The 14,588-nt window shown below is 44.8% G+C and overlaps 1 protein-coding gene across 3 annotated transcripts in view; it reads left to right on the top strand.

Moving 5' to 3' along the window:
• Cog4 (component of oligomeric golgi complex 4) overlaps nucleotides 1-14,588 on the top strand; it is a 37,009-nt gene that overhangs the window by 19,458 nt on the left and 2,963 nt on the right. For all 3 annotated transcript variants that reach the window (XR_002819879.1, XM_004625793.2, XM_023709159.1), the window contains exons 9-15: nucleotides 2,119-2,252; nucleotides 3,691-3,809; nucleotides 5,014-5,180; nucleotides 6,594-6,759; nucleotides 10,431-10,493; nucleotides 11,885-12,001; nucleotides 12,689-12,781. Coding sequence is in view for 2 of the 3 variants with exons in the window: in XM_004625793.2 (XP_004625850.1) it covers nucleotides 2,119-2,252; nucleotides 3,691-3,809; nucleotides 5,014-5,180; nucleotides 6,594-6,759; nucleotides 10,431-10,493; nucleotides 11,885-12,001; nucleotides 12,689-12,781 (859 nt within the window). In the remaining variant the exon portion in view is untranslated. The remainder of the gene's footprint in view (nucleotides 1-2,118; nucleotides 2,253-3,690; nucleotides 3,810-5,013; nucleotides 5,181-6,593; nucleotides 6,760-10,430; nucleotides 10,494-11,884; nucleotides 12,002-12,688; nucleotides 12,782-14,588) is intronic.

Below are 14,588 nucleotides of genomic sequence, written 5' to 3'. Positions count from 1 at the left end.
AAAAAAAAAAACCTTATATGCCAGACACTGTTCTAGGCACTTAATACTTTGTTAAAGTCCATTTAATCTCCCGGGCATGGTGGTGCATACCTGTAGGTCTTACCTACCCCGGAGATTGAGGCAAGAGGATCTCTTAAACCCAGGTATTTGAGACCACCTGGGCAACAAGATGCTTTTTTTTTTTTTTAGGACAGAATCTATAAGGTCTCGTTACATAGATTGGACTCGTAGTGATCCTCCTATTTACAGCCTCCCAAGTGCTGGGATTACAGGTGCACGCCACCATGCCCAGTCTCAATGGCCGTCTCAGCGCACCCTGGGGGCAGGGCCAGCATGGCAGGGCTGGGTATCAAACTCCTAGCCCCTGCAAACAAGATGCATTTAAAAAAAGATTTACCCAAGATTTCTTAACCTCTGTATATTGGCAGAAGTTAGTTGGCTAGGGCTGGAGAGATGGCTCAGTGGTCTAAAGCACCTACTTGAAACAAGCTTGGCAAAGCAAAGGGACCGCGGTTCGATCCCCAGCACCACATGCCAGCCAGACCCGCCCCCTGGTGGGCTGAGCTGGCCACACACACACACAATAAATAAATGTAATAAATAAAAATAAATATTTAAAAAAAAAAAAAAAAGTTAGTTGGCTAGGTAATTCTTCCTCCAGGAGAGCTGTCCTGTGCCTTGTAGGAGAGTTAGCAGTATCACCGTATCTGTCCACTGCACTAAATGCTAGTAGTCCCCTGAGGCCAAAATCAGTCAGTTATAAATCACTGATTTAACCTAAAAGCATTTTTTGAGTGAAAACTAACACCTAGAGAAGCAAAATGATTTACCCAGGGTCATACAGCTAGAAGGTAGCAGAACCAGAAACAAAATCCAAGCTCTGTAGCTCTACAATTCATACTGTTAAACCACTGCGATATACTAATAGGGTACAGGAGATTGTGTGATAAGGAAGAGTGTTCCAAATAGAGAGGAAAGCATGTGCACAGGTCCTGTGTATTTAAAGAGCTGAAAAAAAGGTTAGTACAGCTGAGGTGCAGAGAACTGGGAAGAGCAGGAAGTGAGATGAATATGGAAAGATCATTAGGGTTATATAACTGAGAGCTATGAGATGACCAGATGTATGTTGTGAGAAGTCTCTGTAAGATGCAAGGGAGTGAATTTTTGCATATAAGTGAGGTAGGGGTTCAATTTCATTCTTTTTCTTTCTTTTATTTTTTTTATTTTTTTTATTTGTGTGTGTGTGTGTGTGTGTGTGTGGCCAGCTCAGCCCACCAGGGGGCGGGCTGGCTGGCATGTGGTGCTGGGGGATTGAACCACGGTCCCTGTGCTTTGCTGAGTTTGTTCTAAGTAGGTGCTATAGACCACTGAGCCATCTCACCAGCCCCAATTTCATTCTTTTTCATGCAGATATTAGTTGTCACAACAGTTTATTGTAAAGGCCATCCTTTCTTACTGAATTATCTCAGCATCTTGCTGAAAACTCACCCGTCCAGGTTCTCTTTTATTCCATTTATACATCAGTATGTCAGTACTTCTTGGAGATTTTTTTTTTTTTTTTTTTTTTTTTTTTTTTTTTTTTTTTTTTAGTGCAGGGTCTCACTACACAGATTGGACTTGTGGTGATCCTTCTATTTTCAGCCTCCCCAGCACTGGGATTACAGATGTGCGCCACCACACCTAGATTCAGTAGCCATCTCAATGTACCCAAGCGCAGGGCTAGAGCAGCATGAGGTACCAGGAATCAAATCCCAGTCCCTGCGCTTGCCTGCAGGCACTTAGTCCACTGTGAACTACCTCACTGGCCCTTGGGAAGTATGTTTTCTTTCACATAAGCCATAAATGTTACTGAAACCCCAGAAGAAAATACCTTCCCAGCCTCATATTTAGTCATGGCAGAATGTTCAGAGGTGAATGACTCAGGTGAAACAAATAGTGGAAAATGTGGTTGATGGTTGTCTCTGATTATAGGTGGGCCGGCAGAGTTAGGATGACCAAGTGGCAGAGCTGACCTTTATGTCACCAGGGGCAAGGGGAGTTGGAGGCTGAGCCTGCCCTGTAGCTCTTCTATATGAAGGAATACAGTGTCTTCCTTATTCCCATTTCTGTGTGTTCCAGAGAGCTGGACCCCATCCTGACTGAGGTCACCTTGATGAATGCCCGCAGTGAGTTATACTTACGCTTTCTCAGGAAAAGAATCAGCTCAGATTTTGAGGTGGGAGACTCCATGGCCTCAGAAGAAGTAAAGCAAGGTAAACAAGCTTCATGTCTTTGGGGGGCAGGGAGGCGCTGGTGCTTGTATTTGGCATTGTCTTGTCGTAAACCATACATTTCTCACTAAGGAATCAACTGAGACTCAACAGCTGTTTGGAGTCTCTGGCCATGTTGACATTGAGGAAAATCTCAGTGTACTCTGTTTTAGAATTGAAATGGGCCTTTGAGGCTGCCCAATCATTTTATAGGCAAGGAAGATTGCTGCCAAGTTTTAAGTGCTTTTCCCTGCACCTTACTTAATGCCAGCTCTGCTTTACACTGTTGTTATTAGATATTTAGCAGAGGAATTTGAGATCAGCCTGGACCACATAGCAAGGCCCTATCTCAAAAAGAAAAAGATGACCATTAAATTCTTGTTCATAGATATACTGGGAACTCAGGACCCACCAAGCATCTGTGGCACTCATATGGTTTGTGCCAGTAATACATGGCAGAGGAGCTGGGGACGTAGCTCAGTAATAGAGTGCTTGCCTAGCATGCCCAAACCCCTGGGTGCCATCCCCAGTACCAAAAGAAAGAAAAAAAGGCAGAGGAAGGAGGCTGTATGTTCATTTTGAGCTTGGTGTTCATTTATGTCAGTAGTGACCATTACTGTTTAAAGCTATGTTGTCCAATAGATTAGCCACCAGCCACATATGACTAATTAAATGCAAATTTAATTAAAATTATATTTTGAAATCCAGCTCCTTCTTAGCCACATGTGACATATCAGACAACATAGGTATAAAACATTTCTATCATCACAGAACCTCCTAGTAGACAGTTCTGCTATAGAAAATAGAATTTTTTTTAAAAAAAGAAAATAGAATGCTTTATATCTAAAAAATTTAGTCTTTTGTCATAGAAACATGTATCATTTAAATCCTATTAATCCTAGGGGGATAATGAAAAGGAGTAAAGTTACTGGTAAAAAGTGTTCACTATAATCTCCAATTATGAAGATCCCCAGGTTGTTCCAGTAATAGCAAGACATTTGGAAATAATTCAGATGTCCCAAAGTAGGAGAGCAATTAAAGCAGTATGGATTATCCATCTAATAAATGTCACAAAACCACTAAAAGTAAGTGAGCAGCTGGACTTGGTGACACATACCTGTGATCCCAGCACTCTGGGACGCTAAGGCAGGAAGGTGGCAAGTACAAGCTGAGCCTGAGCAATTTAATCTCTTCGCGAGATCCCATCTCAAAGTAAAAAATAAAAAGTAGTTCCATGCAAAGACCCTGAGTTCAATCCCCAGTACTATCAATAATAAGTATACAGAAATGTGAGAATGTTTGTAATTTTTAAGGCAAAGTACAAAATTGTTTCTATACCATGACTATAACCATCTAAATTAGAAAGCTAAGTAAATGAAAAATGTTGCTTCATCCCCCTGGGGGAAGAAAAGTGAGTACTACCTTCTTGGTTGTCCCACAGAGCACCAGAAGTGCCTGGACAAACTGCTCAATAACTGCCTGTTGAGCTGTACCATGCAGGAACTAATTGGCTATTATATTACCATGGAGGAGTACTTCATGAGGGAGACTGTCAATAAGGTACGACATAGGACACATCTTGGGGTAGGGGTGGGGGGACCTGTTGAAGAAGCCAGGCTGAAGGAGATGGCTGGGGTCAGTCATGTTTCTTGGGTCTGCTTTGAGAACACTGGCATACAGATTGAGCAGCACTGCTTTGTGTGGAAAGAGGGCAACTATGAACTTGTCATGATCTTTGTCCACCCAGGTGGGATTTCTTTCCCAGGAATTACAAAGAACAGCTCAGCTCCCCAGGGAGGGTGCTTGTTCTTTGTCTCCCTGGAGGTATGTGGGTAAAGCACTGCAGAGAAATAGGGCCTCTCCTGTGTCTTAACATGCCAGGTACCAAATGTCACCAAAACAAAGGCCCTTAGAGCCAGACATGGTGGTAATCCAGCATTTGGGAGGCTGAGGCAAGTGGAAGAGTTCAAAATCAGCCTAGACTACATAATGCAAAGCCAGCCTGAACTACATAGCAAGACTGTCTCACAAAACCTAAATAAATAATTGAGCCAAGCACCGTGGTACACACCTGTAATCCCAGCACTCAGAAGGCTGAGGGAGGATGCTGTGAGTTCAAGACCAGCCTGCATTACATAGTGAGACCCTGTCAAAAAAAAAAAAAAATGAATAAATGACAAAGCCTCTAAATCTTAAATTTCCTAATGTAGTGATCAGTAGAGAAGTGAAGTGTTTTAGCAAGCTATGACTAGAATGCTGAGGAAATATAAGAAAGTACAGAAAAGGAAGCAGAAGGGCTGGGCATGATGCCTGTGATCCGAGCACTCAGGAAGCTGATGTAGGAGGATCATTATGCGTTGGAAACCAGCCTGGGCTACAAAGTGAGCCAGCCTGAACTGCATAGCAAGACCCTATCTCAAAAGGACCAAAAATATAAGGCTGTTGAGATAGCTTAGCAGACTAAGCACCTGCTTTGGCAAGCACAGGGACCAGGGTTCAATTCTGGCTTTGCATGCTGTGCCAGGCGCTCTGAGCAGGAGATGAAGTCCAGATGTTGTGGCACACGCCTGTAATCCCAACGCTGGGGAGGCTGAAATAGGAGGATCACTACAGGTTGGAGCTGTGTAGTGAGACTCTGTACCAAATACATAAATAAAAAGGCCAAAAAAAAAAAAAAAAAAGGACCAGGACCAGTATACTCAGAGTCATCCAGCACCCAACATGCACCACTGGGATGCTTACTGGGAGCTTTGCTTTTGGATAGGCTGTGGCTCTGGACACCTATGAGAAGGGCCAGTTGACCTCCAGCATGGTGGATGATGTTTTCTACATTGTGAAGAAATGCATTGGGCGGGCTCTGTCCAGCTCTAGCATTGACTGTCTCTGCGCCATGATCAACCTTGCCACCAGAGAGCTGGAGGCCGACTTCAGGTACAGTTGACCCCTTTCTCCTTTCTAGGACAAAGGTTCTGGTTATTCCTGAGGTTCATTTGTTTCTTTCCTTTTTTCTCTGTGATTCAAGTTCAGTTCTATTCATGACATAAGTTCCTGTCCTTAGCACATCTTTGGCTCCGGGTAGCTTTCGGCCAGATTTTAAGGTCCAAATTTCTGTTCCCTGGACTGAGTTGGAGGGGCCATTGGCCCCTAGACCTAGGAAAGAGCTGGTGTTCCAGTGAAAGCAATAGCTGTAGCAAGAACCATATAGTCTGTTCCTACAGGCCAAGCACTATGCTAATTCTCTGCCCAGTTTTAGTTTTAATTACCCTGTGAGGAAGAACTATTAGATAGTTTGTAGACGTGGGAGAGATTCCATCCCCTGTCAAAGATCACACTACTGCCTTTCACTGAGCATACTGCCTCCTCTCTGTTGGAGCTCAGTGGTGATACTTGAAAGCCTCAAGGTAAAAATTGAGCCAGGTGTGGTAGCACATAGCTGTAATCCCAGCACTCAGGAGGCTGAGGCAGGAGGATCTTTTACAAGTCTTCAGGCCAGCATGGGCTACAAAGTAAGTTCAAGGGCAGCCTGAACTGCATAATGAAACCTTGTTTCAAAAAGACAAGAAAAGGTAAAGAATTGGCTAAAAGGACAACCACAGTCACATATCAGTGCCATCATGGAACCAATCATATAATAATTGATCAGAACCTTTCTTTTCCCCAGATGTGTTGCTCAATAAATTGGTGCTGGGCTGATGAGATGGCTCAGTGGTCTAAAGCACCTACTTAGAACAAACTTAGCAAAGCACAGGGACCGTGGTTCAATCCCCCAGCACCACATGCCAGCCAGCCCCGCCCCCTGGTGGGCTGAGCTGGCCACACACACAAATAAATAAATATTAAAAAATAAATAAATAAATCGGTGCCCCATCATAAAGAAATTGGGGGGAAAAAAAAAAAAGAAAGAAAGAAATTGGGCTGGGGAGATAGTTCAGTAGAGTAAGCGCTTCCCTGGCAAGTGCAAGATCCTGAGTTCAATCCCTGGTACTGAAAAAAAAAAAAAAAAAAGAAAGAAATTAAGGAAGAAATGGCCAGGTGTAGTGACAGAAACCTATAATCCCAGCACTTAGGAGGCTGAGGCTGAGGCAGGAGAATTGTCACAAGTTCAAATCCAACCAGGGCTAAACAGTACAAGGCTAGTCTGAATTACAGAGTGAGATGCTATCTTTCAAGAAGAAAGAAAAGAATTGATCGGTCTCCTCTATCCCCAAAGGGGTGTTGGTGGTGTCACACACTGACTCCTGAGGTCTGCTAAACTGGTCTCAAGGATTGATTTTCTCTAGCTGAGTTAGGATAGTGGAGACCAAGTGAGCACTGTCACTCCCCATGTGCCATTCTTCCACTTAGGGGTGTTCTGTCCAACAAGCTGAAGATGGGCTTCCCAGCTACCACCTTGCAGGACATCCAGCGCGGGGTGACAAGTGCCGTGAACATCATGCAAAGCAGCCTTCAGCAGGGCAGATTTGACACCAAAGGCATTGAAAGCACTGATGAGGCCAAGCTGTCCTTCCTGGTAAGTGGTCCCCAGGTTGCAACACTGGCTCAGCTTTTCCTGAGATTAAACTGTAGTCTCTGAGCCGTCAGCTAAAAGCATTAGTTGAAGAATTTTCCTCCTGTGTCTGTGAAGGAAAACTCCTTTAAGGAAAGCTTTTTCTGGAAGGCTCTGAAATCACTGCTTAGCCCGGGACCTATTCTGAGCAGCCTGAGCCAGCACATGCAGCTCTCCCAAGTCCTTGTTCCCAAGTGTTCTGACCAGCTGTTCAGCAGCCCTGCCAAGTGTCCAGCTTGGTACACATTTGCCACAGCACCATCTGTAACATTTGTGCCAGGCCTGCATGTCTGAGGAGAGGTCTGTAACACAGGTGGGTATAGTCCTTTAGGTTTCCCAAGACCACTTTCCTAGCAACTTCCTCTGGGAAGGTGGCCCTATTAGAGCCCTTAGCTACGCATAATAAATGACATGTGATGAAGCATTAAGTTCTACCAGCGGTCTAACAGGGAAGAAAAAGCATAGAAAAATGAAAGGATTTGAATATGGTAAAAGCCAGTATGTGATGTCAAAAGACAACACACAGGAGAGTGAAGCTTATAGACTTCTCTGGCACATGCTGCTGTTTTGTGGGTTGGGTTGGGTTTTTTTGAAACAGGGCCTCTGGGCTGGGGAAATGGCTCAGTGGAATAAGTACTTCCCTGGCAAGCTCAAGGGCCTGAGTTCAATCCCTGGTTCCACAAAAAAAAAAAAAAAGAAAGAAAGAAACAGGGCCTCCTGTGTAGTTCAGATTGGCCTTTAACTCACTCTGGAGCCCATGCTGACCTCAAACTCTCAGCAGTCCTCTGCCTCAGCTTCCTGAGTGCATGCTCCACCACACCCAGCGTCATTCTTTCATTTCTATGCTCAGAAGCATTCATTGGCTTCTTGCTACCTAGCACATCAAAGCTAGTTATCTTTGCCTAGTTGGCTGTCTAAGGCCTCCCAAAGCCATCTTCCTTTGCAGTCCTGTGTTCCACCACTGAACTACATGTCCCCAAGGCTAGCCAGTGTCCTTCACACATGCAGTCCTCTGTGAGGACCTCCCTTTTTTTTTTTTTTTTTTTTTTTAATGGAACCAGAGATTGAACTCAGGCCCTTGCACCTACCAAGCAAGCACTTAATTCTACTGAGCTATCTCCCCAGCCCCAGGGACCTCCCACTGAGACAGTTTCATTGTCAGGGAGCCCAGAAGATAAGGCCAGAAAGAAAACTGATACTAAGTGCTTGATGACAGATTTCTACGTTACCTGAAGCCAAACACTCAAATGTCACTGCTCCCACCTAGAGCTTATTTTTTATGTCACTTTGATTCATTTGGCTGTCATGATAAATTCCCCAACTGTACTGACAAAGCACTTGCCATGAGCAAAGGATAAGCCCAGTAAGTCTCTGTTTACAAAGGTATAAGGGAAACTAAATCAGTAGCATTTGAACCCAAACCCATTTTCCCCTCATGACAGTAATTCTTGGTGCTCTCAAATGCCTTGCAAAAACATTAATGTTGTGATCTTCAGCTGCCATGACAGTACAGATACAGTTACACTACAGAAACTTGCAGTGCAGGCAAGCTTGTGTTGGAACATTTTTAGCCTTTCGTGTCCACATCTGAATGGCCTAAGCAGTGCTATCAGCAGCAGAATTCTTCCTAGTAGTTGAGTGCAGAGTGGCAAAGGAAGCACTCTGAGGTACAAAAAATAAAAGACCACCCTGAACTACCTAGCAAGATTCTGTCATTCACGGATGGATGGATGGATGGATGGATGGATGGATGGATGGATGGATGGATGGATGGATAAATAATCAGAAAAGACTGAGAAAATATCCATGGGCTAGGGGTATAGTTTAGGGCAAATCACCAATTTTGTTCTCTTAATTTTTTTTTTCTTAAAGAGAAAAATAGAGCACCAATTCTGCAACAGAGTTTTGGTTTTTTTGAATGCCTCAGACCAAAATAGTTTTTCTTTCCCTTAACAGCCATAGTAGTTTGTACCTTGATTATCACTTTCATCAAGTGTTCTTTTTATGACTGATATTTCTACGCCTGGTCTGCAGGGTAGGTGAGTAATGAAAGCAGATGCCCTTGTCCTCAACTAAGGACTCCTGAGCTCCTGGCTCCAGTTTTGGAGCTTTGTCCATCTGAGTTTCTGTCCCCTCTCCAAATCTGTTTTATTCTTCAAGACATTTCTTACTACCTGAAATTATGTATTTATTTACAATCTGATTTCCCTTCTAGAGGATCAATTACATGAGGAAGTGGATTTTTCATCTTTTTTTTTTTTTTTTTTTTCTTAATTTTAAGGACAGGGTCTACAGGGTCTCACTACATAGATCAGACTCACAGTGATCCTCCTGGTTTGTTTTTTTTGTTGTTGTTGTTGTTTTTTATTTTAATCCTCCTGTTTACAGCCTCCCAAATGCTGGCATTACAAGCGCATGCCACCACCATGCCCAGTCTTAATTGCCCTCTCAGTGCGCCCCAGGGGCGGGGCTGGCACGGCAGGCCTGGGGATCAAACTCCTGGCCCCCTGTATCTGCCTAAGCAGGCAGCTTTAATCCACTGAGCTATTTGGCTGGCCCAAAGTTGAGGATTTTTTTTTTTTTTTTTTGAGGGGGGAGGAGGGTTGGTTTAGGCTGTCTTAAGGGCATGTAGGATAAGGCATGGGGAGGTGAGGATCGAACTGCAGTCTTTTGCACCTGACAGGCTTGCCCCAGAAGGCACTTAAACAACTGAGCTAACCCGCAAGCCTCCCATTGTTCTGTTCTGTTCTATGCTGGAGATGAAATCCAGGGCCTTAAGCGTACTAAGCATGTACAGCATACTAAGTATGTACAGCATACTAAGCATGTACAGCATACTAAGCATGTACTATATACCCTCTGCCCCCTTTGGTCTTTTTGCTTTGCTTTCACCCATGTCTAAAACAGTGCCTGACCCCTATTGAGTGCTCAGAAATACTTGCTAAATCAATTGTTGACCAACCTTCGTGAACCACATCACCTGAAGAGCCTCATTTTCATCTCCTATGAACTGGACTTGATAGTATGAGCAGGGGTGGGTATGGGGTCATTGGGCCAGTGAGATAACAGGTCAGAAAATGCCTGCTCAGGGCCAGAGAGATGGCTCAGTGGAGTAAGTGCTTCCCTGGCAAGTGCAAGGGCCTGAGTTCAATCCCCAGTTACATACACACACACACAAAAAAAAAAAAAAAAAAAAACAAGAAAACACCTTCTAGGTGTCAGACTCCACATCCCTGACCCAGGCCTGCCAGTTTGAGGCCCCAAAACTTACCCCAGATAGGTGCAACCTATCGTTTTTGGTCTGGAAGTAACATGGAACAAAATGCCTTGGAACCTGAGTTTAATATATGTGTAGCACAATGACTTTGCTACCTTGGTATCAGGCATGGAAGAAAGGGTGAGCCAGGGAGATACCTCAGCAGATTAAGGGCCTGCTTGGCAAGCACAAGGTCCTGAGTTCAATCCCCAGTGCCAAAAAAAGGGAGTGAGCTGCCTCACTGTTCTGTCTGTCTGCTCTGACATCTGCACTGATGAGTACAGGCTCTCATTAGCCCATCTAACCGTCAACCAGCCCTTCCTGAGCCTCCTGGGCTCCAGTAGGCAGAAAGTCACATTCTTTTTTCTCTTTCTCCCAGGTGACTCTGAATAATGTAGAAGTCTGTAGTGAAAACATCTCCACTCTGAAGAAAACTCTGGAGGTACAGGGGAAATTGCTGTCAGCTTTCCACAACTATGGCTGTCCCATTTTGAGAAAGCCCTGTACACTCATCTTCATAGGAACCAGACCATTCCCTGCCATAGAGCCACATGTAAAGGGATTCACTGGGGATTGGCATGCATATATGTATCAGTGGGGAAGCATCTAGCCCAAGAATTGGAAGATCAGAATTCAAATTAGAGACAGGTGTGGTGGCACACACCTATAATCCTAGCACTCTTTGAGGCTTAGACAGAAGGATTGCCAAGTCCCAAGCCCAGGCTGGGTAATGCAGTGACTTAGTGAGATCTTATCTCAAAAAATTTAAAATGGTCTTGGGATATAACTCCATCCAAAGGCTCTGGGTTTAACCCTCAGTAATAGAAACAAAAAACACACACACAAGTGAGATCTTCCAGCACATACCTGGCATGTGACCACTGCAAAGTCCCTGAATGCTTAAAAACTCAGTTCTGTCATCCATGAAATGCATTATAGGCCTCCATCTTGCCCTACTTCAAGTTCGTTGGGCAGTCTAATGAAAACAGGGTTGAAAGAACCTTGTAATAAAGTACTTTTTTAATGGCAAAGTCATCTATAAATGTAAGAGATTAGGTAAGGTTCATCAAACCCTGTACAAAGCCCACCGCTATTATTAAAGAAAAGCAGCAGAGTATAGTGGAAATTGCTTGGACTTTGAAGTGAGATACATGGAGTTGTAATCTCCATTTGACCTCTGAGCAGTTCTGTGGCATTAGGCAAGTTCTATACCCTCCCTAAACCTCATCCCCTCATTCATATAAAAGGCCAGGACCCCTGCTCCCTAGGGCTGTGGTGGGATGGTTGCAATACTGTAAATCACCCTGTATATGAGAAGCAGTCCATGGATATTATAATTGCAAACACACTTTAAAATACCAGCATTAGGGGCCGGGGAGATGGCTCAGTGGAATAAGTGCTTCTCTGGCAAGCGCAAGGGTTGAGTTCAATCCCTGGTTCCACCAAAAAAAAAAAATAATAATAATAATAATACTAGCATGAGGTAGTTACTTTGCTAAGTATTAGGACATGAGGTGCCCAGTTCCTCCCACTTGTGGACTCAGCTTCCGCAAAGGCTGACTTGGAGTGAGCACTGACGACTGAGGAGGCTGGAGTCAGCACACAGGTCCAGTAACTTGACAGAGCTCCTGACATAGGCCCACAAAGAACAGTGAAATGCAGTCCAGTTTAGGAATTTACCCCTCAAGGACTTAACATGGAATAAAATAAGATGATGTGGTGTATCAATAGCACAGTCTTTTAGTGTCCAATAAGGTGACTATCATTGTTTGTTTTTGCTGTGCCAGTGATCAAACCCAGTGGTCTAACACCTTGTGCCATGTTCTCCCCTAGAGTGACTGCACCAAACTATTCAGCCAGGGCATTGGAGGGGAGCAGGCCCAAGCCAAGTTTGATAGCTGCCTTTCCGATTTGGCTGCTGTGTCCAACAAATTCCGGGACCTCTTGCAGGTAAGGCCCAGGATCAGCTGCTTCCCAGGTGCTACTCAGAAGACTTGTTAAGTGGCTTAGTATGGGCACCACCATATACAAGGGATTGGAGAGGAGTAGGGTGGGAGTAGCATGCCAGCCACTGAAGTTATGTAGACCCCCTGAGACTATAAAGACTCCCCTGGATTTTCATCAGTTCAGCTGTCATGTTGACAAGCCAGTGTCTGGTCCTCTAGCGTCTCGACTTGGCTTCACAATGACAGAAGCCCTCAAGAAGATGTTCAGGGGCCAGGGAGATGGCTCAGTGGAATAAGCGCTTCCCTGGCAAGTGCAAGGGCCTGAGTTCAATCCCTGGTTCCGCAAAAAAATAAAATAAAGTAAAAATAAAAATAAAAAAAGAAGATGTTCAAAAGAAACACACCATGTGGTTACCCTGATCTGCCAAGGCCTTACCATAAGTGCTGCCTAGCACCAGGCACTCTGAAATCTCTTGAGAGTTTCCGAGAACAGCTTCTGGGCCTCTTCTCTAGTCGCAAATCTGTCCAGATCTGGATGCAATATTCTTGACCCCTTTTATTAGCATATGCTTCCCACCGGATTTGCAAGAGCCTCAGTAGTGCAACAGAGTCCTGGAGTCAAAGAATGGGTAGAAGAGAGGGCAGGGTGGGGTATTTGTGTCAGATGTGTCTGTGCCCTGTCTCTGTGCAGGAGGGGCTGGCGGAGCTCAGCAGCACAGCGGTGAAGCCACAAGTGCAGCCGTGGATCAACACCTTTCTCTCCGTCTCCCACAACATTGAAGAGGTCAGCCTGACCACAGCAGCAATCTGGGCTGGGCTTCCTCCTTGCCCTCTTCCTCCAGCTGGAACACAGTGCAGCCATCTGCACAGACTGGACCTTTCCTGCTGCCTAGCCTATTGAGACAGGGTTCCTCTCAGGAAACAGCTTGTTCCTGCAGTCAGAGGGCTCAGAAATATATAAAGGGAGCTTGTCTTGACCTGATAAGTCCTGGTTGACTGGTTGGTTGGTTGGTTGGTTGGTTGGTTGGTCAGATGGTTGGTTGGTTTGTGTGGTGCTTCTCGTTGAATCCCAGGCCTTCACACTGAGCTACAGTCCCAGTCCGTTTTATTTTTTGTTTTGGGACAGGCTCTTTGCTAAGTCTGCTAAATTATATGTAGTGGACTTGAACTCACAATGCTCCACAATTCTCTTACCTCAGTCTCCCAGAATGCAGGGATTGCTGGTATATGCCTGTCTCAGTTACTTTTTTCTTGTTGCTGATACAAATACCTGACACTCAAAATGAAGGAAGGAAAGGTTTATTTAGCTCACAGTTAGTGGAAGCTTCAGTCTATGCTCAGCTGGCTCCAAGCCAGTGTGGCACATGACATAGAGCAACCTTTCATGACAGCAGCAGAGAGCAAAGGGAGTGGCAGCAGCTCAGGCAGCTAGCTAGCCTCTCTCTCCTCCTTGTGTTGTAGTGGAGAGTATCTGCTCCAGGACACTCACACCCATAATCCCAACATTGGATCAAGAATCACAAACTAGTCATTCCACCCCATGACTCCATGAGGTTTTGGGACAACTAGACACAAACCATAACATTCTACCCCTGGACCCCCTCAAAGACTTATGCACATCCCCTTAAGCAAGACATTTTAGTCCATCTCAGAGAGTTACCAAAGTCCTACAGTTTCAGCATTGCTGAAAAGTCCAAGTCCTGAATCTCTTCCAAGATCTAAGGTAAACTTAGCTGTGGGCCCCTGTACAAATGAAAAATTAAAATACTTCCAACATTCAGTGCCATAAGATAAACATCACCATTCCAAAAGGTACACCTAGCAGGATACCAAGCATTGGGACCAAAGCAAGCACAAAATTGAAAAGGGTCACATTTAAGTCCTGTAGTTCATGTGGAACATCCAAAGCAGTCTGGCAAATTGTAAACTCCATGTGGCTCTGCCCCTTTGGCTTTTTTTTTTTTTTTTTTTTTTTTTCTTTTGGCGGAACCAGGGGTTGAACTCAGGTCCTTGCACTTGCCAGGCAAGCGCTTATTCTACTGAGCCATCTCCCCAGCCTTCCTTTGGCATTCTTTTTTTTTTTTTTTAATTTTTTTTTACATTTATTTATGTGTGTGTGTGGCCAGCTCAGCCCACCAGGGGGCGGGGCTGGCTGGCATGTGGTGCTGGGGGATTGAACCGCGGTCCCGGTGCTTTGTTTAGCTGATTTGTTCTAAGTAGGACGGAGCCATCTTACCAGCCCCTCCTTTGGCATTCTTAATGGTAGCTCCCATGGCATCTCTGTGGCTGGCTTTGCTCCCTCTTTGCAGTTTCTCTTAGATGATCCATATTTCTGGCTTTTCCAAACTTTTGGGGTTTCCACTGAGTAGGCTTCTCACAGCTTTAGACAACGTCCACTTGGGCACACTACCTGGCCTCCCAGGCTACCTTCTCAAATCTAGGTGGAAGCCTTCTTAACCTCAGAACTCTTGCATTCTCTATGTGCCTAAGACCAAAACCACATGGATGATGCCCAAGGTCTGCTACCAGCTGGAACAGTAGCCAGGCTTTCTTCTCTCTTAGCTGTAGGGGTCCAGTGTCTGGGTCAGTGA

Source organism: Octodon degus, unplaced genomic scaffold, assembly GCF_000260255.1.
Source record: "Octodon degus isolate 3935 unplaced genomic scaffold, OctDeg1.0 scaffold00011, whole genome shotgun sequence".
NCBI classification, from domain to species: Eukaryota; Metazoa; Chordata; class Mammalia; order Rodentia; family Octodontidae; genus Octodon; species Octodon degus.
This window is presented reverse-complemented; position numbering and strand designations above follow the sequence as displayed.